Source organism: Paramormyrops kingsleyae, chromosome 16, assembly GCF_048594095.1.
Source record: "Paramormyrops kingsleyae isolate MSU_618 chromosome 16, PKINGS_0.4, whole genome shotgun sequence".
Lineage (NCBI taxonomy): Eukaryota > Metazoa > Chordata > Actinopteri > Osteoglossiformes > Mormyridae > Paramormyrops > Paramormyrops kingsleyae.
Window position 1 is genome coordinate 3741071 of NC_132812.1, and position 26591 is coordinate 3767661.

General features: G+C 44.1%; 1 protein-coding gene across 5 annotated transcripts; it reads left to right on the forward strand.

Annotated features, from left to right (window-relative positions):
• The first annotated feature begins 328 nt into the window (after positions 1 to 328).
• Positions 329 to 23955, forward strand: LOC111854147 (protein FAM124A). Of its 5 annotated transcripts, XM_072700542.1 has the most exons (5): positions 6419 to 6474; positions 11493 to 11826; positions 15194 to 15225; positions 20006 to 20742; positions 22800 to 23955. In XM_072700542.1, the coding sequence occupies exons 3-5, from the start codon at positions 15210 to 15212 to the stop codon at positions 23565 to 23567; spliced, it is 1521 nt and encodes a 506-aa protein (XP_072556643.1). In that variant the 5' UTR covers positions 6419 to 6474; positions 11493 to 11826; positions 15194 to 15209; the 3' UTR covers positions 23568 to 23955. The 5 variants fall into 5 exon arrangements, with proteins under 5 accessions (XP_023687581.2, XP_023687577.2, XP_023687578.2 ...); XM_023831813.2 differs by lacking the exons at positions 6419 to 6474; positions 11493 to 11826 and adding an exon at positions 329 to 736; XM_023831809.2 differs by lacking the exon at positions 11493 to 11826 and having other exon boundaries at positions 6187 to 6516.
• The last annotated feature ends 2636 nt before the right edge of the window (positions 23956 to 26591 follow it).

A 26591-nucleotide genomic window follows, 5' to 3' on the forward strand; every position in this document is an offset into this window, starting at 1 on the left:
TAATGTGGCCACCAGTCATCTTGTGAAGGGCTCTGGGAGGGAGCCCAGCTGCAGAGTGGTGAACTCCGACGAGGGGCTGGGCGATGGAGCAGGCGATTGGATAGGGCAAACTTGGCAGGCGGGAGGGCGACTCAAGTGGAGGCCTCTAGGTTGGCAGCAAGTCATCAGGTGGAATTGTCTCTTTCACCCGCTGGTGAAGTGGAGGCTGAGGAGATCACCTCCAATCTATATGATGTAGCAAGGTGACCAGCTCGGGCAATTCTTGCAGTTGGGAATCTTTGAGGAGCTCCTACAGAACTCCAGGGAGAGAGCATGAAGCATCTTTCATTTTGTTCCTTTCTGGAGCAGGAACAGGAACTGGCAAGGAAATGGCTGCAGATTCTGCTCCAGTGTTGAGCCAGTATCACTGTCGGTCACAGAGGTGGGGGTTGCCTGAAATCAGCCGAGGAACAAAGGTAGACATTTCCTCTGGGTGGAGAACAGCCGCGGGGTTGTCATTGAGGTTCAGTAATTCTGTCACGTCGTGAAGGGAGAAAGACAACCCAAATGCAGGCTGTGAGCAAGAGAAACCCCTCACAGGGGAGTTTATTGAGGGGAAACAGGCAGGGGAACACATGGAGACAGAGAACAATGACTGAACAGGGAGTACAGCACTAAGAGACACTAACAGATATAACTAACAAAGGAGTAAACACAAGGCAGCTGTGGCTGGTTAACAAGAAGGCAGGAACAAGAGGTAAGACTAATTAGCAGCCACGCCCAAGTAGGGCAGGGCTGGACATGACAGTAGCATTATAATTCAAATGCTGCTCTCCTTTTGACTGTTGCTTTTCTGTATGACCATGAGTTTTTCCTAATGTATATTTTACAAGAATCTGACTCAAATCATGAATAATTTTGCTGCGTCATCCTTATCATGAGCAGTGTTTTTCTATTAGTCAGGGGACAGCAAATAATCATCTGTAGCGAGTGACATTATCTAATTGCTTAAGTATGACTGTGGATTTTGTTAGGAGAATTGAAGTGTGGAGCAAAGATCATATCGTCTTTAAACCCAGTACCATTCTCAGTGCTACTGATGAAACGCCAAATTAAATGCAAATATATATATATGTATTTTGCATATGACTATATAATGTACTGTATAATGATAAATAGATTAAATTTATGGATTTCTATGAGCTTTTCCCTTCCAAAATATTGTAAATAATAACCTCTTTATACAGCAGATTAGTTCATCTGAACAATTCAACTTAAGTACCATGTTCCTTCCTGCTTCCTACAGTCATCTCTATAACAAAAAACTAACATGTCTTTTGTGCGTATTGACCATAGTAATCACATTTTGCAAATTATAGTTAAATATTACATTGATTACTGTCAGGGAAGATGTATGAGAAAGGAGGACACTGGCACAGTCAGATAAAGTGGGTGGGTTTTAATCAGGGTTAATACAAGCTCATAGTCAACAGTCCGATTCTAAGCCAGAAAAACCCAAAACAGGATCTGAATCATGACCTTAGGCATAGTCACGGGATGAGCAAAGGTTGGGTGATGAGAGTCTATCGGCAAGGGGGCAAGACGGAAATGGTGGTTGGTAAGCAGGCGGAGGTCTGGCGATGTTCATAGTCAGGTAAGAAGGGCTGGACAGGTCTTGTATGAAAAGTGGGTCAGAAGACAGGCAGACAGGCAGGCAGACCAGGAAAACAGGAAGCACTCACAGGTAAACCTGGAAGATCTCGCATCTGGTGCATCAAGCAGAATTGGATTAGTGGGGTATTAGTGGAACTAGATTTCAGCTGAAAGGAGATGTAGCCCTTATACAAGAAACACCGACAAGGGAAACCGCAGGCAGGACTCTGCAATCAGACGGCTTAGGCAGAGTGGGATTCCCCAGGAGGCTGGAGCATAATTATGAGGATAATTATGACATCAACACAGGGACTGACAGGAGATTAGGAAAAGAAATTCAATCAAAGCAAAATGAAAATAAGAGCTGGTACAAATCTCACAAAGTGGCCAAACACAACAAAGCACCACAGATACAGCATGGGAGCATCAGGTATCACCTGACACATGGGAGCCAAGGCTACATTAGTCAATGACTGATCAGAATGTGTGTGTGTGTGTGTGTGCTTGTGTGTGTGTGTGTGTGTGTGTGTATGAGGAAGTATTGACCAGTAGCAAAAGGGTTTCAGCTTTATACTCATAACCGTGGCTACTCTGGAAAACAGGCAGTAAAATAAACTAGAGAGCCATAAATAGACAGGGGGAAAAGCAATGATGTAACACATAATAGCACATAATGTAATACATAATAGCCACACAAATTTTATCAAAGCTTGATCATTAGCCATGGCAATTAATCCAGGCTTAACACAGCCACTGCTGTTCCTAAATATACACTAGGGGGCAGAAGAGCTCAACATATCCATTTTAGTTGGGATGAAACTAATAAGTTAAACACCTCAAAGAAGGGGTTGGTTTTACAGTGGTTACGTATTTGACAATTCCTATTACACCAGTTTTCTGTATTGTTCTGTCATTTCCGATGTTTGTATCATTTTTATTATTTAACCCTACATATTCTGAAGTGCCTTTTACATCCACACTTTACAATGAAAATTATTTGATAGATAATTGATACAAAGATGAATACTTGTCTAAGTCAGCGATTCTGAACCCATGGGTCACAACAAGTTCTGAAAGGGTCACGAGGCACAGTTGGAAATGTACACATTTTAAAACCAGCAAGCTCCTATGCTGATCCATGATCAGATTTCCCAGCCCCAGTCTTAGAATTAACCTATAAAAACTGGCTTTGGGTCTGCAAAGACGTAGCGCAAAACTAATGAACACACAACCAATCCCAGAAGCTAAACCACAGATGCTTCATTTAAAATTCACTGGCACATCCAATCAGATTTGTGCATTAGGCATTGATTGGCATAAATTGCAGAGTGTTGCATCATAGCGTTAATTTAAAGCTGTACATGTTATAGGGTCGTGACTGAGCTGTCATGGTACAAATTTGGTTATGGTGCAAAAAAGGTTGAGAACCACTGGTCTAAGTAATGATATCTTATATCAAGGGTGCCTACCTCTGACCTCTCAGCTAGTCAGAAGTAATTTAGCATCTTAGAAAAAATGTGTCCATGTTACCTGCAGCAAAAACTCAAGCAACCATTCTGCCATGGCACTTAAAGTTTAAGAAAAGGAGGCAGTTAAACACACTCTAGTGCCAGTGTATGGCTTCACTGAAGTGTTTTCTTCTTCTGGTCTTTACATCTTTTCCACAGAGAAAACCCGTTTCTTGTGCTGTCATGACTACTCACCTCCCATAGTCCAGGGGTGACATCCAGCAGAGGTCTCTGTTGCAGTCCCATTGAGAGTGTGTGGTGCACACATGTACATTACATGTATTTATTTTGCAGACTCTTCTGTCCAAACTGACATACACGAGAGGCAGAGATTACATTACAAGCATATCGCTGTTAAAGAGCCAACTATGCGTAAGTGTGGCTAGGCTGCACTTCCATTGAATGTCCAGGTACAAGTGAAAGTAGCATCAGAGCAAGAACTATACAATGCATGCAAATATAGTAAGTAGGTAATAAGACAACTATTAAAATCAAGATAAAATGCAATAACTGAGACCATTCAGGATGCACAACAGACCAGCTGAGAGATCACAGAGCACGACAGTGGTTATGGCTAATAGAGGTGTCCCTGGAATAGAAGGTTCTTGAGGTTTTTCTTGAATGTTCTGAGGGAATCTGATGACTCCACTGAAGAACCCTACTCAAGAAGAGTAAAACTGCTTTCATGGTACAGAGATTTCCAGATGGCGTTGGTGACTGAAGGAGGCAAGCTGAGATGCAGGTCTTGATGAGCTTCTTGATGGAGATGGGTGTCACCCCATTAGTGGCTCTGAAAGTCAGCAGCAAGCACTTGAACTCGATGTGAGCACCTATGGGGAGCCAGTGAAGAGAGATAAATAGGATGATAGCATGACAGCATTCTGTGGGTATACAAGAAAACCAGAGATGTGTTCACATTTTGATTCATCTGCAGCAGTTTGACTGTCCTGTCAGTAAGGAGCTGCAATAGTCTCATAGTGAGATGACAAGTGCCTAGACAAAAAGTTGAGCAGAAAACTCAAACAAATAAGGCCTGATATTCCTGATCTTATATAGAACAATCTATAGGATCAGGAGATCACATGGTAGCTAGTCATCCATCATTACCCCAGGGCTCCTGGCATTTTGCTGTTAAAATAAATTATACTAACATTTGCATTTATATGGACGGAATAAGACAGGGTTTATAAGAAATTTACACACGAAAGGAGGCCATTCGTCTCATTTGGGGAGAATTCAACTAATAGTTCAGAGTTGTTAAAATCTTATCTAGCTCTGATTTAAGGGAACCCAAGGTTTTAGCTTGCACTACACAAACAAGAAGACTATTCCATACTCTAACTACTCGCTGTGTGAAGAAGTGCTTTCTCAGATCCAGTTTGAAGTGTTCTCCTGTTAATTTCCACCTATGGCCATGAGTTCTTGTTCCTATTTTTGAACTAATGTTGAATTAACTATTTGGTTGAACCTGTTAGAATCTTATATACCTGGATCATGTCCCTCCTTCAGTCCTGGGCAGGGCCGTGCAGAGACGTTTAAAGGGGCGGGTGCTCAAACTTAAAAAAGATAGAACAGGCTGAATAACAACAACTCACATTCATGACGAATCTAATATGGAATTATGTGGATATCCATATTAGATCGTTTTTAGTGAAGTAAAAGTCCTCCAGAAAAGAAGGGAAAAGTCCTGTAACTTACTTTAAAACAAAACATGTTCCCTAAAACGGTGGACAGAGCTACAGACCCCCTTGTAACACCCTTACCCAGTTAGCTAGCAGTTAATGACCACCACTACTTGTGCAGTTCATAAAAGGACAGGTAATGTTTGTCATGCTGTTGCACAAACAGCACGCTCATTTATTTCAATTTATTTGTTGTTATAGACTATAATGTGCGCTGTACACCCTATTTACTGTTTTGTTGCAGTCTGCACCTTCCAATTAATTTGCCTGCTTCTCCTCCAGCTCCGCACCACCCAGCCTGCAGAAAATGCGCGTGCACTTTGTGAGCTCGTACCCGGCTCGTAACGAGTGCGCTCTGCCCTCAAGGGCGAGCATTGGTTAATGGCAGTCATGTGACTGATGCAAGCCAGATCCTTTTATTTAGCAAAATTGAGATTAATAGTTACATTTTATTGCTGAGGGGCAAAGACAGGGCTCCATACGCACATACACATTAAAAAAAAAAACAAAAAAAAAAACAACAACAACAACAAAAAAAAAACCAAGAAAAGGGCACTTGAGGCATCCTGGAGGAAAGGGGCGGGTGCTCAAGCACCCTCCGCCCCCCCCCTCTGCACGTGCCTGGTCCTGGGTCTAGTCACATTATTAGTCATTACTAGCAGTCTAGTACCTTTGTCTGGCTTTTGAGCTGTTTCCTGCTTCTGTTTGGCTTTGTTTGGATTGCTTCTGGTGGACCTTTCTCTGGTTTAGCCTGGTGTCCTGATTGCTGCTTACTGCCTTTTCCTGCTTCACACTATAATCTTGTCATTGGTTATTTCCATTCAGCTTGGCATTTGAGTCCAAACCAGGCATCTCATCTGTTTACTCCGCAGTCAGCATTCCCAATCCTGTCAGCATTAAATACTCGGTTACCTATCAGTCAAAATAGAAAAGTCAGACAGGACCTGATAGGACCTGGGGGCGGGGACACCTTCTACGGGATGCGGCTGCATTGTAGAGCACACCCTCAACAGGATGCCAGTGCATTGCAGAGAACACCCACTGTGGGATGCAAGTGCATTGAAAACCACACTCTCAGTCACCTACGGACAACTTAGAGATGCCAATTCAACTAACTGAATGTCTTTTGCAAGAAAAACATGCAAACTCCACACACACAGAGCAGGCAAAGTATTTAAAGGCAACTATGATACCCACAGAGCTACATTGAATAGGTTTTGGACACCATTAGTACATTTGCACAGCAATATAAAAGATTAAGGAATGTAGCAGTGTAAGTCGATTCATGCATCACATAATGTAGCTGGACACAGAGCATGGCTTGGCAGACGCTGATAGCCGTGCCCACCCCCTTTGCTCAGAGCCGGCGCGCGGGGCCACTGGGAGGTCACCTTGGCTCGCACGGATGACGCACTCAAACAAAGTGTTTCAACAAGCCTGTTGCGCGAGCGAGAGCCCGGCTCGCGCGCTCCGGCACTAAAAGCGTCTCGGGCATGAGAAGACGGAGCGCCTGTCGAAAGAGGGAGTAAGCACTGTGTCATCCCCGTCCAAAGGGATTAAAGGCAATGCCAGGGAATTATGTCTTTATCTTCTGAGATGGAGAAAATCTCGACCGAAGATGACGGTGTGGACTCAGGAGCAGAGACTGGAGGGTGAGCGCCTGGGTTGGAGAGGGTTCCGCAGATGGCTTTAAAGTAACGTTATTTATTTATTTTTTGGACATCTGGTAGTCATATAGTTAAATTGCCCTTTTCCTTGGTTTTGTGATTCTGGCCAAGTTTTGCTGAAAGAAATTCTTAATGCAATCTGGAAAGTGATAGCTATAGAATGACGTGATGCTCCGAATATCACAGTGAAGACTTAATTTAATACTTATAAATTTTGCAAAGACTCAGATCACAGGACATTTCTGCTGCTTGTATTTGCTAGATAATTTTCTAGTAACGCGAGTTTATTTCAGTTTTATAAACATGGATAGTAATTAGGTTTGTGTATTTTTTAAATTACAAACCTGATTGGAAAATTAAAAAAACACACTAATGCAATTAATTTGGATGAAATCACTGGAGGAGTAAAAATACATTTGTTTACGTTAAAGAGTTATAAATCAATAGAATTGTGCAATATATTGTTGAATTACTTGGTTAAATGCATCTGTTCTGTGTTATATTATTAGTGGGCTGAAAAGAGATATGAGTACAGGCAGGTGATTCAGTGATCCTCATTGAATATGACTTAATCCACTGCATAAAATGATGTTTTCACTCACCAGAGTAAAAGATGTCAGTTTCACCTTTAATCGTTTTATTTATAGTGTGAGATAAACATTCCAAAAACCTAACATCGCATTGTCCTTGTCTTCTTCACAGCCGAGTCTAAGAATCTAAGTGTTTTGGAGGGATTCAATCACTGCCTAAATGAATGAGCTTTTATGACACACTAGCATCAGTCCTCTACCTCCCTGGGCTCATTCCCCATGCCTCAGACTAACAGCTGCTGATGTGGGAAGTGAGGATTCCAAACCCAGAGTGGGCAGGATTATGTGGGCACTGCCAGTTGCTGACTGTTTAAACCTACTTCTCATTGGTTACTTTTTTAGTTCCTATTGAGTTGAACCAGACAATGACTGGCATGATTATCCAACCTCCTGTTGGTGTAGATGGCAGAATCCCATGATGAGGGAGGGAGAAACTGTCTCAGGTGACATCTTGGTCACTTGGTCCCCAGTCATCACTCTGCATAGTGGTGCTGATTTTGTCTATGACCCAGTTTAACCAGTATTAGCAGGAATGTCACTGACATCCGAGAGAGGACTTGCCATTCAAAAGAGAGTAAAACATATCGATTTCCATCAGCGTTCAGCCTGCAGAAAAGCTAAATAATAAACACACACATTCAAGCATCTTAATGTCATTTGTGGAGCTATAAATAATATATAAATACATTATAATTTTGGTGTTGGGCCTTGGTAGGTAATTCAGAACCATACTGTTTTAGAAGGTGGAAGACTTTCAGTGTGGGCATGTGTCAGTTCTTATGTGTGTGCAATGTCTTGACTTTTTCCTGTTATTCCTGGCATGCTGGGACTGTGAATGTTCTAGGTGTTGAATATTCTTCCTCCTGTGTGTTGCTTTCCGTGTCCCTGTGTGAGCAGTACATACGCTTATGTCAAACAGAGGCTGGTGACAAATAGCAGAGCCGAGGGACATGGCAGTGCTGTGACTGAAATCACACACACACACACACACACACACACACACAAAATCTGAGCTCCACCACAGTGGGAAATTCTCATGGGGCCTTTTTCTAACTGCAGACCACTGGAACAGAAAAAACAAATGTCCAGGGTGTAATACCATCAGCTTCTGTGAAGTCTGCTGGGAGTCAATTAGAGGGCATTGCTTATCCGCCAGTGCCGTTTGCTTAAATTAGACCTAGTTTGTTTGTTGTGTTTGGCTGGAGATGAATTTCACTGAGGGAGAGTCTCCCTTTCAGCTCTTTTGGGGGGCCTTCAGCAGCCTCCTGGAAACTGGAAAAGTGAGCTGTGAGCAGCCAGCCGGGTCTCCCCCGGGGGGGGGGGCACCACAGCCAGCCGGGTCTCCCCCGGGGGGGGGGCACCACAGCCAGCCGGGCCTCCCCCGGGGGGGCCGCCACAGATCTTCTGTCATTCACACTCTTCTCTCCCAAGGCTGTGTGGGGGGGTGAGTGGTTTGGGCATCCAGAGTACACATTCAAAAGCAGTTTTATTACTAAGGCCCTGCTTATTTTCTCTCTTTTTATGGTAAATGTACATTATAGCAGAGTTTAGAAGGCGATTCAGTGCATGCTGGCTGAAAAGCGGGGTTATGTATGGAATGTAAGAAAGCTCCTTATTTTATGGTAAGTGGCTTCATCATCGCTTATTCCTCTGTATTAAGCATTTGCCCTCTGTATTCATGCAGAATAACTGGATAATATACTCAGATTTAACTGCTCTGTGCCCAGAACTACCATTCTGTCTTTTCCCCAGTTAAGATGATGTCATTGTAGTATTTGGCCACATCTTTCCATCTCCCATGCATACTGCAGTTACACAGCACCCAACTAAAGTGTCAGTACATTTACTACTACTACACCTCTGTGTTCCCTGATAACATCTACCAGCCTACTACACCACTGTGTTCCCAGAATTCCTCTACCAGTCTGCTATACCTCTGTGTTCCTGGAACACCTCTACCAGGCTACTACACCTCTGTGCTCCCAGAAAACCTCTACCAGCTTATAACAAATGTGTTTTCCTGGAATACGTTTATGGTGCTATTATTGTAGCACAATTATTTTCAAAGGTGTGTGGAGAGTTGTGTGACTATATCACAATCTGTGTACGTAATCAGATTTGTAAATGTAGGGTGACCAGATAATCCATGTCAACCCGGACACCTTGAGCTAGGACAGGATTTGTAACCTACCATTTAAATTAAAAGGACCTGGATTTCACTTAAGCACCGAGTTCTTGCTGTGTGCTGATTGCATGGTCAGTCTCCTATAATCATGCACGTGTCACTAATGTCAATGTGAAACAGCTGGATGAGTCTTTCAGTCAAGGAAACAAACCAGTCAAAGCACAAGAAGAACTTAACAATTTAGCCAAGCGCAGGAGCCATTCGGTTTTAAGGTAGTTTGTAAAACCTGAAGTAGCTCAAGGTGTCCGGGATGACATGGATTATCTGGTCACCCTAGTAAATGTGTTAAAGAATTTGTAAATGCGTACTGAGAATTGCAAATGTGTACAGGAATCTGTAAATGTGTATTCAGAAACTGTGTGTATAATCAGATTCATATGCATAATGAGATTTGCAGGTGTACTGAGATTTGTACATGTGTAGACAAAACTGTGCAACTGTATATAACGACAAGTCATCAGTTACAACTCAGGCTGACCTTGCAATTGTCAAGGTTGCGGGGGGCTCGGGCATGGGAGCGAGGCATGGTGCACAAAAAGGGGTGGCAGACCCACTGGCGGCTCCAGGAACAGAAAAGGGGTTTATTAAATAAAACAGAAAAAAACTACAAAACCAAAAAGGACCACGAGGGGTCAAAAACTGAAGGGGATTAAACAAAACTAAATAACAAAAACCGAACATGCATTGAACACTGAAAATATTTAAACCATCAAACATCCATGAAATAACAACACATCACACAACAATGAACCACTGGGGAACTGAACAGAAGCAGGAACTAAAATACTAAGGGGTAACGAGACTAACACAGGACAGGTGAGGCTAATTAACAAAGACCAGGGAAACAGGGCACAGGTGAAACTAATAAACTCAAAGGAACTAAAAAACAGGGAACAGGGAAACAGAAACCAACACTAGGGACTTAAACAGGTAAAGACACAAGCAGGGGCACAAGGAACAAAACCAAACCCAACTACAAAATCAGACAAGAACTAAAGTAACTAAAATGAAACATTAGGGAGCAAAATACAAAAACAGGAGGCGGGATTCAAACACAGGACAGAAGGGTACACAGACAACCACATGCTCAACACATAGAGCCACATGACCAGACAGGTAACAGGGGAGAACAAAGACTAACACAAAGAACGGGATGACCAGCAACACCTGCTGGTCAAATAGGGAAGGGACACGGTAGGACCACAGCAGGGGCTGACCCTGACAGCAATTGGCTGCCTTTTCACATGTGATTTTTGCTACGCTTCTGCCATGGCAGATTCGCAAATGCATGTGGACATTTGTTTGTGTGTGGAGGTTGTGAGGGCTCAGGGCTTAGTGCTGTCCCACTGACCAGCTTTTGAAAGCTTATGTATGGAACGCCATCAGGGTATAAACCATGACACATAATACCTCTTGACAAACGCATATTTGTATGCTGTCTAAACATGGGTATTTTTTACCATGAAAAAACACTGTGTGGAGACATATACAGGGGAAAATCCATGTTGAGAGGTGTTCTGTCTCATGGTTTATACCCTGACGGCGTTCCATACGTAAGTCCTCAAAAAATTGCAAGTGGGACAGCGCTAAGCCCTAAGCCCTCAAAACAACCACACACAGACAAATCTCCAAGTGTTCCAAAAATCATGTGTAAAAAGACTGCCAATTGAGAGGTCCACCTGAGTTGTAACTGATGAATTTTCGGTATACACAGTTCTTGGAGCAAAATACTTTGGTTTTTTTATCCATTAATACCCATGTATGTATTTACAGATTTGTCTATGCATTCACAGATCGATGCACGCATTTACAGATTTTTCTACACACGAACAAATCTAGGTACACTTGCAAATCTCATTACGCATACAAATCTGATTGCGCACATAGATTCTGAATGCACATTTATAGATTTCCTGTACACATTTGCAAATCTCAGTATGCATTTACACATTCTTTTACACATTTACAAAACTAATTACTGACACGTATTGAGATACAGTCACACATTTGGATTTTTTTTGCTACAGTAATAGCCCCTTACTCCTCTACCAGCCTACTACGCCTCTGTGTTCCCGCAACACCTCTACCAGCCTACTACACCTCTGTGTTCGCAGAACACCTCTACCAGCCTACTGCACCTCTGTGTTCACAGAACACCTCTACCAGCCTACTGCACCTCTGTGTTCACAGAACACCTCTACCAGCCTACTGCACCTCTGTGTTCACAGAACACCTCTACCAGCCTACTGCACCTTTGTGTTCCTGGATCACCTCTACCAGCCTACTGCACCTCTGTGTTCCTGGAACACCTCTACCAGCCTACTGCACCTCTCTGTTCACAGAACACCTCTACCAGCCTACTGCACCTCTGTGTTCACAGAACACCTCTACCAGCCTACTGCACCTTTGTGTTCCTGGAACACCTCTACCAGCCTACTGCACCTCTGTGTTCCTGGAACACCTCTACCAGCCTACTGCACCTCTCTGTTCACAGAACACCTCTACCAGTCTACTGCACCTCTGTGTTCCCTAAACACAAACCAAGAGCAAGAAGGAAACAAGGTACTAAACCAAAACCAAGAGCGATACGGAGACAGAGGTGGTGAGGGAAGAGGAGAGCAAGAGCGAACGAGAGGTGTGGGTGATATATGGAGAGAGAGAGTGACAGAGAAAGAATAAGGGAAAGAGGAAGGCAGAGAGAGACAGGGTACTGAAACTGAAACCATGAGGGAGAGAGAGCCGGGGCACTGAAAACGAATTCAATTCAATTCAATTTTATTTACAGTTATGTGAAAAAATTAGGACACCCATTAAATATTTAGTACTTGATTAAGAAATATTAACATATCAATATTAAATCTTGTTTCAAATTACATTTGATTTAAGGTGATTTAATTGCATGACCGATGAAGAAACAAATTTACTTGTTTCACAAAAGAAATTAACTAATATACCAATGCCTACTGAGGAAAAAGTTAGGACACCCTGTGCCATAATAGCTAGTATTTCCCCCTTTGGCTGAAATAACTTCAATGAGACGTTTCCTATAACCATCTATCAATCTCTGACATCGACTGGCAGAAAGTTTTCCCCACTCTCCAATGCAGAATTCCTTAAGCTGTGTGAAGTTTGAAGGGTGTCTTGCATACACTCCCTCTTCAAATCACCCCACAGCATCTCAATAGGATTCAGATCCGGGCTTTGACTTGACTATTCCAGAACTCTTTCTTGTAAGCTATTCCTTGGTAGATTTACTGGAATGTTTTGAGTCATTGTCATTTGCATGATCCACCTCAACTTCAGCTTCAACTTTTGGACAGATGATCTCACATTGTCCTCAAGCATCCTCTGATATGATGAAGAATTCATAGTAGATTTATAGTTACTATGTCCAAATAATTCAATTTGATTCATCTGTCCAAAGCACATTGTTCCAAATGTCCCGGTCTTTGTCTAGGTGGGTCTCTGGCAAACTTCAGTCTTGCCCTGATATTTTTTTGACAGCAAGGCTTTCCTCCTTGCACAGCTCCCATGTAAACCAAACTTGCACAGTCTCTTTCTGATGGTAGATGCATGTACCTTGACATCAACTGTGGCAAGAACTTCCTGTATAACCTGTGATGACATTTTAGGATTTTTGGAGACTTATTTCAGCATCTTGGGGTCTGCTCTTGGGCTGAACTTGCCTGGGCAGCCTGCCCTGGCCATACTGGCAGTTGTTTTAAATGTTCTCCACTTGTAAATTATTTTCCAGACAGTGGAATGGCTGATTCCAAACTGTCTTGAGATCTTTTTATATCCTTCCCAGACTCATATACATCTACATGCTTCTTTCTGAAGGCCTCAGAGAGCTCTTTGGGTCTCACCGTGGTGATCCCACTCATTTCAACAATCAAGAGCAAACCAAACTAAATGTCTATGGTATAAATAAGACAGACTCCACCAAAAAGCTCTGTAATAATGTTCTAATCATTTTCACCTGATGTGGTGCCACCTGAATCTAACTCTAGGCATTTTAAATAATAATGGATGTGAGGGTGTCCTAACTTTTTCCTAAGTAGAAATTGGCATCATAGTTAATTTCTTCTGTTAAACAAGTGAATTTGTTTCTTTTTTTTGCATAGGTGTTACAGGTACATCACTTTTATCTACACATATGATTTGAAAGAAGATTTGATAGTAATATGTTGATATTTCTTAATAAAGAACTAAACATTTAATGGGGTGTCCTAATTTTTTCACATGACTGTATATAGCACTTTTAACAACAGTCATTGTCACAAAGCACTTGACATTTAACTGGCCAGAACCCCACCAAGCAAGCCTGAGGTGACAGTGGCAAAGAAAAACTCGCTCTAGCAGGAAGAAACCTTGAGAGGAACCTAGACTCGGAAGGGGACCCCATCCTCCTCTGGGCGACCGGGGAGCATGAAACTGTATTTACATTGACATTAATTTCAGTCCATATAGTTTTAAAAGTCCCAGTTGTAGTTATCTCCAAGGAGTCCGGGGTTCAAGCGGTGTAGGCGTGGCTCGGGAACAGCTCGGAAAAGAGAAGATGGAGAAGAGTTATTGCCCTACATCTAACCTAACCTCAGGCAGTACTAAAGTAATTATGGCAACCTGGCTAAATAAAAGCCAAGAGGGAGAGTGAGGCAGGGAGACGGGGCACTGAAACTGAAACCAGGAGGGAGAGGGAGACAAGGGTGGTGCGCAAAGAGGAGAGCAAAAGGGAAGGAGAAGGATATATGGAGAGATAGAAAGGGAGAGAAAGAACGAGGGAGAGAGACAGGGTACCAAAACCAAGAGGGAGACAGGGAAGTGGAGAGTGAGAGAGAAAGAATCTGGAGAGAGAATAGGGAAGAGAGAGAGAGAGTCGGGGAGGGAGAGAACAGAGAAGATGTAAGAAAATTGATCAGAGAAAGAATTAACTGAATAACAGAGGAATATTACAGAGATAGTGAATCACAGAGTGAGCAATTTCAAAAAAGACAGAATTGGAGGAGAAATATATAGAGAGAAAGAGGATCAATGAGAGAGACAAGAGATGAGTGAAATTGGCAGGAGAGAATGAGCTAAAAATGATCCAGCTCTAGAAACAGATAAAACTATTGAAGTCTCATAATAAGATAAGCATAAGATTAGCAGCAGTATAATACCGATGATGATGATGATAATGACAAATTTTTCCATTCTGCTCCAAAGGGCACTGTAGGGGCCTTGACCTTGAGCTGACAGAGAACAGCTTTGTGCTGCGTTGGGGGTTTCTGTTCACGCTGTGCTCAGGAAGCCAGCGATTTCCCTTTTCGTCCAATTTTCCTTTGCAACAAGCAGCTGGATGGACGGAAACGGTGATTTAACTCCCACCTGGGTTTCCGGATGGCTTTTTCCTGCCTGGATATTATGTTCACCCCTCACTCTTTAAAGCTGGAGAATCAGAGTCCAGGAGTCTCTCTCTGACATCCCTCTAAATGCTGTTCCACAACTGGCCACCCAGCAGAATGCCGTTGCAGTGTCACTGTGCTGTTGCTGCACCATTACTTATCTGTTTGTGAAGCTTTTCATATCATTGTTATGATGAAATAAGTGCTTTTTCTCAGAAAGACATGTAAAGCCTGACCCAGACCTCCAAACAGCCAGCTGGGGTGCAAAATGTTGTGTTATGGTTTGTGCAGCTGGTACATAGGGCAGACTTTCTAAGGAAGAAGAGCCCCTGGGTATCAAGGAGAAACTTCGCAGAACGATCCATGGACCATGTGCAATTACTCAGCTCTGAGTAAACATGGGGACAGGAGCCTTCGTGTTGTCTCCATGTGTGTCCATCTTCGTGCCGTATGACAGGAATGCCGCTTCTATGCTCAGCTATGCTTTTGAAAGTAGAAGTCACATGCTTGGACTAAAGGCTGCCCCCCCCCCTTTTTTATTGCAGGTCAGATTACAGCCGCATGTCCACGGCAAGCAGTAAGTAAAATAGCCTTCTTAGACTGGGGCCTGTTCATCTGAAAAAGTATTTAAGCCAAGACCACAGAGGCACACGGAGCTGAGTGCGTTGCTGTGAGAAGAGGGGGTTTGCAGATGCCGTCACTGCAGACACAATATAGCAGGTTTACTGGTTATAGAATATTAAGGGGATGGTGTTTGGAGCTAAATGACTTAACAGAGGTTAACATGCATGGAAGGGTAAGACTTCAGGGGCCACATCAGCACCTCTGTATTTTTTTGTTTGTGTGTCTGTGGTCATGTGACATGGATTGTTTCTCTAAGCAAATTAAATATATTTGTGCATTTTATGAGGTAATAGACCAAGTTTTAGCTGTTTGTGTATAAATGTATTTGTTTGTTTGTGTGTGTATGGATTTTTGAACTGAAAGTTTGTGGGGGGTAAGGTTGCCATAGCTGAAATGAGGGTTTTTCCCTTAGAAATAAATGGAGGTTCTCCATAGATATATGAATACATGGACTCTGTGTATGGGTGAGGGGGTGGTTTGCATAGAACACATTTGCGGACAAAATTGTCTCCAAAGTGTGGTAGAACCTGAAACTTCCTTACTTTTGGAGACATTTTTCAGGTCCCCATTTGAATAGCCTCAATTTTATAAAAGTGTGTGTGTGTGTGTGTGTGTGTGTGCACGCATGTTGCAGTGACATTTCCCCTGCTGAAACCCCACCCAGCTAAGATCACAATGGCAGGATCATGTCCAATATGACCCTGATAATCTCTGACCTGGTGGGTCGGCTCCCCTGCTCAGGGGCAGGAAGCGTGAGATCAGAGACCCTGAACCAGGGAGGAGGCCTCTGTGTTTGTCTTGATGAGCCATTGTCCTCATGTGACAGGGACATGGCGTGGAGAAAACATGCCTTTGGATGGCCTCGCCGGTGAATAGCCCGTCGGTATTGGTCATCTGTGTGCTTGGAACTACCTAAGATAGTATACCATGATGCCACATCATTCCACACCACACCGTGCCTGTGATCTTGGGCCATTGAGCCCCTTAACCCCCAATTCCAGTGGTGCTATACACTGGCTGACCCAGCGCTGTGACCTCCAAGCTTCCTGTCGTGTCTGTGTGTCTCATGGAGAGCAAGATGGGAGGGGCCAAGAGAAGCATTCAAGTGTACCTGTATTCGTACTTGTGGAAATCGCAAACAAAGGATAATTTAACGTTATTGAAGAGCATATTGCATATTGTTATTGATGAGCATATGTGGCACTTGTTTATATAAGCGGTTTACCTCCCCATGCCTCTTGCCACCCTGCTATCCTCCCCCAGTGTGACAGGAACACTCCAGGGAAGCTGCAGGGGACTGACACGTGAACATGCCAAGTAGACGAGGAAGCCTCATGGGGCACTTATTAGTCCCTATGGGGCAAATGGAATGAGTCTACCCCGACCAACACCCACTGGTCAGAGAGACACAGAAAGCCCTCACACAAAGCCAACACTACTCAGGGACACACAGACAGCTTGTTAATCAATAAAACTGATGCATGATTCCCAAAAAGCACACCCAATGTGTGTTGAAACTCCAGTGGATGGTAGCAATATCTGATCCTGAATCAGTGCTCTGATCTACACTAAACAGCTTAAAGCAGGGATATAAAAGGACCAGCCTATGGGCCAGTACTGTCAACTAATTTTACTGCCACCCCCCTCAGCTGACAAATTTTACTGTTGCCACTAGCCCCCCCCCCCCATCCCCTGGTCAGTAAAAACTCAAGTGACTCGCTTGAGCAGAAGACTTCTTGGTCAACTTGTTGGCATCTTAAGATGCTGCCAGATTGAAAGTCCGAAACCTCTTCTGTACAACACTACATTCTGCTGCCGCTGTTTGTTGGTGGAGATTGTACGCCTGTGCGTTTAAATATTTACCTGCGTCAGCAACAGGTGTTGCCTAATTAACCAATTAATTAAAAGGGTTTGCACAATACTTTTGTGGACACTTGACATCAGAAAACCAATAGAACGCGTCTTTGTGTTTTTCAAGCTTTGAATACACACATTTTAATAAGAGCAGATTCTGGATTAAGAAAGACCTGCATCCGTTTGTGTAATGCACTTTTAGAATCTTACCATAGAATCTTACCTCCTGTACTTCTTATAGATGCTGGAGGCTCGGTATGTTTTTGTACCTACAGTACCAGTATCGATAATTTAACTCTAAACAAGCCCACCTCCTACAGCTCCTACATCTTACTCCACACCAACAGCTCTCAAACACAATGAGAGCGACAGACAATGGATTCCTGTATGTAACTGAGTAAGCAGGAGCACAGGGGCCCCTTCTACAGTTACACTCACTGCACTAGAGCTTTGTCATGCAGCCTTAATTAAGGTTATGCTTCTGATCAAGCGTCCAGTGAAATATGAAGCCCATTCTGGTTTTGTTAATTATGTCCTCGGTGCTCTGCCCTATGGGAAACTGAGTGAGGACTCAGCAATGGTGGGTGCTGATTAACTGGATGCTGGTGAAGGGATAAACTGATGGGCCGTATGTTTTTAACCCACTCACAGTCTTAAACAGTGACTTTAGTGTCAACATAACAGCTTCACTATCATGTCATACAAATTGACATGTATCAGGCCAGCAGCTGCTGTGCCTTCTTTGAGCAGGGCGAAACGCAGGGCTGGGTGGATCACTGTCTCCTTTGAGGGCCTGCTAGCTTCATGATCGGCTCTCGTCTCCTTGTCAGGGGGGCTGAGGGGGGGTGGGCTTGTTCTCGATGTCCAGAACCTTCACTCACAGTCCTCCTGTTTCACTGTGACCTTTTGCACACAACAGAGTCCAGCTCAGCTATCACCAAATTGTCTGGTATTCCTTTAAACGTTGCAGAAATGCTGCCAGAATGTTGCCCTTTGCGTTACAAAAAGAGAAACGAGATTCTAGGACCCCCCTCCCTACCACACACCCCCTTCCTCAGTGAAGACAAATGGGGACACATCCTCAGAGAACGTTTTCTCATGCATGATTACCCCTGATCTATTACAGCGACGGTCTACACTGCTTTACCTTTAAAATACTGAAAAACATGGAAACAGTGGAAGACTCAGTTGACTCTTGTGAGAGCCATAGTTGTCACTAACAGGCTGACCCTGTGTATGTGTCATTCTGTATTTGCATGCATGCTCATCACCATAACCAGACAAATGTGGGGAGACAGCCGCAGATACCCTCAAATGTGCTTTGTGCTGACCAAAGACCCCACACTCTGGGACCAAACCCTTTTTACTGCAACTCGCATTAAAAAACCATTAACCTGAATGGATTAGTAACCCGTTAACTAACGTTCTTGTCAACAAGTACTTTCCATGGCCCTGTTTAGCAGTTTTTTCCATGCCCTGGCAGGGATAGTACAGTTTTTTTTTTACGCAATTCACCAAACACACCAGTGACATTTTCTTTGTACTTATAATTTTGCTTTGTACACCTGTGCAGCAAAGTTTGTGTTTACAAGAAAGTTCAGCACACTTCTCTTTTCAAAGTCACAGATTTAAGTACAAAACCATTGTACCAGGGACACATGATGGACTGGTCATGTACGGCAAAACAGAAATAAATAAATTAAATTAATTAAACCAAAAACAAACAATGAAATAATTAGATAAAAACCACAAGAACAATTTTCTCAATACATTTATTTATCCTCACATTCCATGTCATTCTCATTCATTTATTGCCACATTATATAGTATATTTAATTATTAATGCATATATTTATTTAATTTATAAAGTCTAAATAATCCTTCCATAGGTATCCAGTTACTTCACAAAATCCAAACCCATTGCTCTAAGATAGCCTTGCAATACACAGGTTTGGCTGTGTAGGATTTCTGAAGGCATGTGAATGGAGCAGCATTTTGATAATCGGGCAAATCCAGCTGAAACAAAAGTCAAACGATTGGCTGTCATGGTTTTAGGTACACTGATCCCACCCACTTGCTCCTCGGTGTCTGGAATTTACGGATTTATAGAACTTTGGGTGTGTCACAAAACTGTCAGGAATTACAGCATTCCAAGTGTACATATATTGAATTTTTGCACTTGTAATCCCGATTCGTGGCGGTATATTGAGTTTGTGCAGTGAGTGGCTCAGCGGGCTAAGTCTCGGTGCTTGTCATCAGAAGAGCCCCAGCCTCGGCAGAACAGTCACATGTCTGTGGGCCTTTGAGCAAAGCCCTTAACCCCCATCTCCAGAGGTGCTGCACGTTAGCTGACACTGTGCTGTGACCCCCAAGCTATGGAGAGTAAGATGGGGTTGATTAAGAGAAGTATTCCAATGTATTTGTGCAAATGACAAATAAAGTATGTTTGTTTGTGCCCTTGTAATCCCGATTCGTAGTTGCAACATGGCTTCATAAAATATGTGCAAATGTTAAGTGTCAAATGACTTGATAGTATGCAAAACTATTTTGTGAAAACAAACTTTGCTGCATGCGTGTACAAAATTACAAGTACAAGTACACAACCATGGAATTCTGTCATATTCACTCCGTAGAATTGCGCATAAGTGAGTTTTATGTGTTTTTGTAGACGTGTATTTGTTTTGGTCTGTTTAATTCACTCTTTGTAGAGTTGTTTGCATGTTTTGGGTTGTTTTGGTTTGGGTCATTTTTATTTGGAGTCGTCAATTTGCATTGAGTTGTGTGCTTGTGCCTTTGAGACCTTTCCTAATCTACCATATGTCTGGCAGTTACTTCTCTGATTTCTAACAGCAGCCCTTGCCTTCCCCTTCCTCCTGGAGGTGACCTGTTGAGGGGTGACCTGCCAGACCCGTACCTGGTGTCCGTGCACATCATCACAGATCCCGGCACGGCCAAGCCACTGCAGCGCGCTGCCGATGCCGCCCTGTCATGGGTACATCCAGAGCTGCGGCTCCTCTGCGTGTCCGAGCGTGGGCCCGGCCAGTGCCGCCCCAAGCGGGCCCCCGTTTCCAGCGGCAGCGTGGCCATTCCCGTGCTGGCGATCATCCTATTTCTCCGGGAGGGGCCAGCCGCATGTCTCTATGGAGCACTGCAGTTCCCCCCCTGGCACCACCACCACACGGAACGGCCAGAGGGACACCGCTCACCGCTGCCCCCTGCAGGTCTGGACTTGTTCACGCTTGGCCCAGGGACTCCGCCATGGGCCGTGCGGCAGGTGCACTATGGCCGCGAGGTGGTGCGTCTGGCGGTGAGCTGCCGGCACGAGCACTTTGGAGACACGGTGCGCCTGTACAGCCTGCTGCTGCACCGCCGCCCTGCCCAGACCACCGAGGCCTTCTGCTTCTTTGTGCTCTACTCCACCCCGGACATGGAGATCCAGCTGTCTCTCAAGAGGCTGCCACGCCGCCAGAGCCCCACCCCCATCGAGGCCGCCGTCCTGGAGTTCCGTGTGCAGGATGTGGGGGCACTGGTGCCCCTGCTGCCCCGGCCGTGCACCCCCATCAGCGCAGCACGCTGGCAGACCGAAGACTATGATGGTAACAAGATCTTGCTGCAGGTGAACGAAAGGCATCGAAACGTCAGAAAGTAGAAGCAGTTTTACAGAAACCTTTCAAAAATGCACTTAGGCTTTCCTGGGATTTCAGTCTGAAGTCCCTTAGGCACTATTCAACCCTCCTATGAAATATATATTGATGCGTTTTTTCCTAACTTGTAGGAATATGGCATGTCAGAAATTATGTGCTTTTTTAAAAAATTTGCTATAAAGCAGCAAAAAGGTTTGATTGGGCCAAACAAGCTTGGTTTGTCATTTACATAATCAGGAATGATCTCCTGGAACATGTATGATTACCTTCACTGTGCCACAGTTACTGACCTTCTGCCTGCAGCAGTCACAGTCTGGCCATCAAAAGACAGCTACACTGAGTATGACAGCTTGCAGGAAAACATGAAACAGTGCCTGAGAAAGACAATGGCAAGATTCAATCTGTCATGTCTGAGAGCCAAGGCCCATTGTGATAAGGATTATTCTGTTGTTGCCAAAAACAGCAGGCCTCCTGTCCATGGAGGATTTCCCTGGTGCCTGCAGGCTCCTTACCTTTGCCCAGCATCACTCGCTTCACTTCTCAGACACCTTTTCCATTTAGCCATCTGGACCCCAAGGCTCCGGCCATCTTCACAGAAGTCTCTGGTCTAGCATCTTTAAACTAGTCTAACATCTAACATCAGATGCAACTTTACCTAAACTTTACACTGAGACGCCCTCTGGGTTCTTAACCTATAACCTTTCGCTCCACGAATCTGTTTCTTAATTTTTCGATTAAGGTAGAATACGTAATAAGATACAGAGAGAAAAATGCATAAATACTACGTATCTAAGTTTAAACACCCTCATGCATACAAAAATGGACACATGCTCACATTTAAACGCATAGAATACATTCACAGATACACAAACACAGACACCCACCCAGCCACAGAGAGCACATCCGGGACCCACAGAGGTGTCTGAGTGAGCAGGGATTTCTGTCAGCAGGAGCTTAACTAATTGTTCGGGAAGTAAAGAGGAGATTAAAGCCCAGGAGTGTGAAGCTGCTTATTTCCGCAGGGAGCCTGGTTTACACCAGCTGAAACACAGAGTAAAGGCAGAGACCTTCAGACAAACAAAACACAATCCAGCTCTTTGTAAACTAGGCTGCTTGCCCATTTCGGAAGCAGTCACTACACTTCAGATCACACTAAGATCTGCTCACTGCAATACCTAATTATTAATGCAATACATAATTATTAACTCAACTGCTCTGGGATACACCCCTTGTTTGACTATACAGTATACCTGTACTGTGCCTGCGTAATTAACATTCTTAACACCATTTATCCATGTCTGACCAATTCCAAGTAGCACAGGGAATCAGGCTGCAGTACTGCATGGCCAAGGTGCCGGTCCATCACTCTATGGGTAACTTAGAGACACCAGTTAGTATAACACAAGGGGAGCATGTAAACAGCACAGAGGTGGGATTCAAACCCCCAGCGGCGGTGGGGGGAGGTTGCTGGCTTACCCACTAAGCCACTTTTATCTCTTGCTGCATTGCTTAGTAATTGATATAACTCAGCTGTACTGTTGATTCTTCCTGGGCCTACCTTGCGCTCCCAGGCACGCACCCAAATGGAACTCCCCGACATTAAACCCGCCACATCACTCTACTTCCACCACAACCCCAATCCAGCCACTAAATGGCTTTTCAACATTTGAAGCTGAGATACCCGAAAGTTTTAAAAGAGAGGCAGCTGACATCACCACTGGCAGTGCTGTCCATCTGATCTGAAGTGCTTCTACAGGCATAAACACACTCGCATGCATAAAGCACAGAAAATAACAGGCACATACAAAAATATTCTTATGTAGCACAAATAAACACATGTACATATAAACAGAAACACAATTATTAGCACATCCAAGAACAAAAGCATATGTTAAACAAATAAAAACACACAAATATAATTTAATTGAATTCAATAATTTTATATAGCCCCCTTTAAAGAATATGAACACAGCCCCCCCCCCCCTCCCCCCCGATCCTGCTATGGCAGCTAACATCTTTTTGGCTGCAGGTTCCAGGCTCTGCCAGACACCGGAGGAGACACACATTGGTGCAGCTGCACAGCCTGCTGGATGACTCCTGCTCCGCACTGAATCCCCCCTCCTCCGATCCTGAGCCTCTGCCCTTGCCCCAGGACACTTACGGTCCCCCATCCCAGTGGAGCCGCCACAGCCACCCGCACACCCCCCGCCTCAGGAACCAGGCCCAATCGCAGGCTTCTCTGCAGGACCTGCTGCCAGCTTATTGGGAGGAGGAATCCAGGCGGCACCGAGACCCAGGGGCTTCCAGGATGCGGTGGACGGGTCAGCGAGCCCCGTCGCTCTTCTCCTTGTCCTTCACAGATGTGTCCTTGCCTCCCTCGTCCACCCCCCACTTCCCAGCTCCCTCTCGCTGCTCGTTTGTGGCCCCTCCCTTCCGTCTTAATGTGGACATGCTTCTTGGTGCCGTTGAGACAGATGTGGACACAGGGCAGACACTGGACAGGTGGGGCACGCTGGACCTGTCTGTGGTGTCGGGCTACTCCCGGCCCCGGCCCCGCCCCCGGCCTGTCTCTGCGCCTCCTCTTGACCCTGAGTCATCCCTTTTGGGTCAGTGTTATGGCACCCATGCTTCATTGAGTCTCATACCCTCTCACCCACCGGGCAGCATCTCCGCCTCCAGGCCTGCCTCCACCACGCCCCCAGCCACAGACCCAGTGCCCGGCCGCACCTGTCCCCCACTCAGCAAATCACAGACTGGCACCCCACATGCAGAGGAAGACCAGGAGTTCTACATCTGAATGGGAATGAATGGCACATTCTGGCCCTTGGGAAGAGTACAAAGATTTTAACCTGTTCAGTTTAGTAGTGGAGTCAATTAAAGAACATTCTTAGGTCTGCATCTGTAAGGTATATTATTAATACCATTCAAAAATATTTGTATAAGGACTTTCAGTATTTTTATGATTGTCATTGCTGTTATTTTTGTTAAGATTAATTTGATCATAGTGCCTGTATAGTTTAAAAATGTGCTGAGACACTTCCTTTACGTGAATACAGGTCAGTCTACCTGATGTAGTTAACAGAGTACAGTCTCAGTCCCAGAATGCATGACTGCCGAGAGCAGAAAACATGAAGAAAATAAAGAACGCAGGAAGCTGCACAGCAAATCCCCACTGCTGATTCATACCAGTCCAGCTACTGTGATTTTTTTTTTTGTAAATCTGCATCTCCCTCTAGTGGAAGAATAGTGTGAAAATTTGTGTTCATGTCCTTTTTATAAATGGCATAAGTAAATCAACAATGGCTAGGTCCATTCCAGTTTCTGTGAATTCCGAGGGTTTATTCAGAAATTTATGCATTCATTTTTTAAATTATAAAATACATTTAATGTCACTAAGTTTATATAAATCCTGGAAAATTATCATGGCACTCAGCAAAAAAGAACTCTCACACAGTGGAACTTTCATTTTATCTTTGTTCATTTTTATTTTCCTAACAACAAGACAGTAAATGTATCCATCCATCAGTCCATTTTATGAAATTGCTTATTTCCAGTACAGGATGTTGGTGGTGGGGTGGGGGGGATCCTCCAAAGTCTATATTAATCTATATCAGTGGTTCTCAACCTTTTTTGCACCACGACCCAATTTTTACCATGACAGCTCAGTCATGACCCTATTCAAATTAACGCTATGATTAAGCAACACTCTGCAATTTACACCAATCATTGCCTATCGCACAAATCTGATTGGATGTGCCAGTGAATTTTAAATTAAGTATCTGTGGTTTTGCTTATTGGATTGGTTGTGTGTTCACTAGTTTTGCACTAAGCATTTGCAGACCCAAGACCCAATTATATAAGTTCATTTGAGGACTGAGGCTGGGAAATCTGATTGTGGATCAGCATCAGAGCTTGCTGGCTTTAAAATGCATACAACCCTTTCAGAACTTGCTGCGACCCAAATATGGGTCACAACCCAGGGGTTGAGAAGTGCTGGTCTATATCAGCTGGATGCCAATTCACTTGGGCTGTGTGTTTTTCTATATTAGGCCAAATCTGTCCACAATTTGCCGTCAGACCAAGTGGCTACAGCACAGCTGATCCATCTCAAAGCCCTTGTTTTTCTGGACTATGCATATGTGTATTAGCCAGATGCTAATCTGACTTTAGTAACCCCATAACGCAGTGTGGGAAAAAAACCCTGATAGAATCGAAACTCATGATGACTTTCCTTTACACAAGGGACAACAAGAGACCAACCCTGGAATTTATAACCAAATCCAAAAATGCAGACTGTTCTCTATCCTGACACCAGCTATGGGGCCAATGACCTCGGCCAAGGACCAGTAAGAACTGGTTCCAAGGAAAGTGGGAGTGGCTCCTCATCTTGTTTTCCACATATAGCCTTCAATGACATTATATTGTCAGTCAGCACATTACATATTGCATGTTATTATATTTTCAGTTGCCATATTTCAGGTATATCACAATTTTAAGTTTATAATTTTCCTGAATACAAAACCGGAGACAGAATCTCCACATGGAGAGGTGAGCTTTGTAGTGCTGATGTCATCAACAGCCAATCAGGGGACAGTATTGGGTAAATCAACTTTAGAACAATCTTATTGTGACTCCAAATGTGGTTGCAGACTGGGAGACTCCTGCCTCATATCACAATGTGTGATAAAGTCCCATCTTTCAAATGTCTGACTGCAGCAGGTAGGTCAAGTGGCGTTATTTCTGCATTTACAGCCTTGAGATCTCAAGAGTGAAATCTCTTAGAAGATGAATGTTTGTAAATTTTGGTGGCACAGTGGGTATCATGGTCCCCTCATACCCCCAGAGAGCAGCATTCAAGTCTCTGCCCCGGCTTCATGTGTATGGAGTTTGCATGATCTTCCCATGTCAGGGGTTTCCTTCAGGTTCTCTGGTTTCCCCCCACAGTCCAAACACATGCTAAGTTGAATTGGTGTTGCCAAATTCAATTAATTGCACATTGGTGTACGTGTGTGAGTGTGCCCTGCGATGGGCTCCAGATCGCCACGAGCCTGCATAGGACAAGGGGGTATGGAAAATGAATGAATGAAGTTAAATAGACCACAGATGATCCAAACAGTTGTTTAACTAATAAGTAAAGTGTAGATTTTTGTATTTCCACAGTTCTAACTAGAAAGTCAGAAACCATATTTTTGGACACTCCCTTTGACCAGAACCTCCCAGATTTCTCCTCCTGAATGGGCTGCTGGTGCCTAATCCCAGCGTACCTGGCATCCCAAAGCACCGACGGCGCTTCTTGCCACACTGTGCACCACTAATCCACCCCTGGAGGCTCGGGTGTGGAAGTAGGTCACGTTAGCTTCCACTTCCGCTAATTAATGTCCTTCATTTGTCTTGCTTTAATGATTCTGTGTTTTTCTCTGGCAGCAAAAGAAGGTAACCAACCTTTGCTACAGCTAATTGTAACATTTGGTCATTTCAGTACCAGGATTGCAGTCCATGCCTTCCCAGCCACCTGCCGTGTCCCACATGCCTCAGGCCTCCATTCACAAGCCCCTCATAGTCTTTGACAGCTACAATGCTGCGGGCTGTTTACCAGGCTGACTCCTCTAGTCAAACGGACCACTCAGCATGAGGTCACCATGGTTTATACTGGCAGCTTCCCAGCTACATAGCCAATTTCACGTCTTACCTTGATCCCCAAACTTTGGCCATCCTTCCGGCATTCCTCAACCACAAAGCCAGAAGCTTTGCATTGTCTTATGTGACCCCAAGTTCCCCAAATAAAAAGAGACACAGTGGTCTTGGAGGACAGATTCCAGGT

Excerpts from the sequence above, each read along its gene's own strand:
- LOC111854147 (XM_023831808.2), top strand. The coding sequence starts at position 6,401 with ATGTCTTTATCTTCTGAGATGGAGAAAATCTCGACCGAAGATGACGGT. Across the intron at positions 6,475-15,193 it reads TCAGGAGCAGAGACTGGAGG|GTCAGATTACAGCCGCATGT; the intron begins GTGAGCGCCTGG and ends TTTTTATTGCAG. Across the intron at positions 20,743-22,799 it reads GTAACAAGATCTTGCTGCAG|GTTCCAGGCTCTGCCAGACA; the intron begins GTGAACGAAAGG and ends TTTTGGCTGCAG.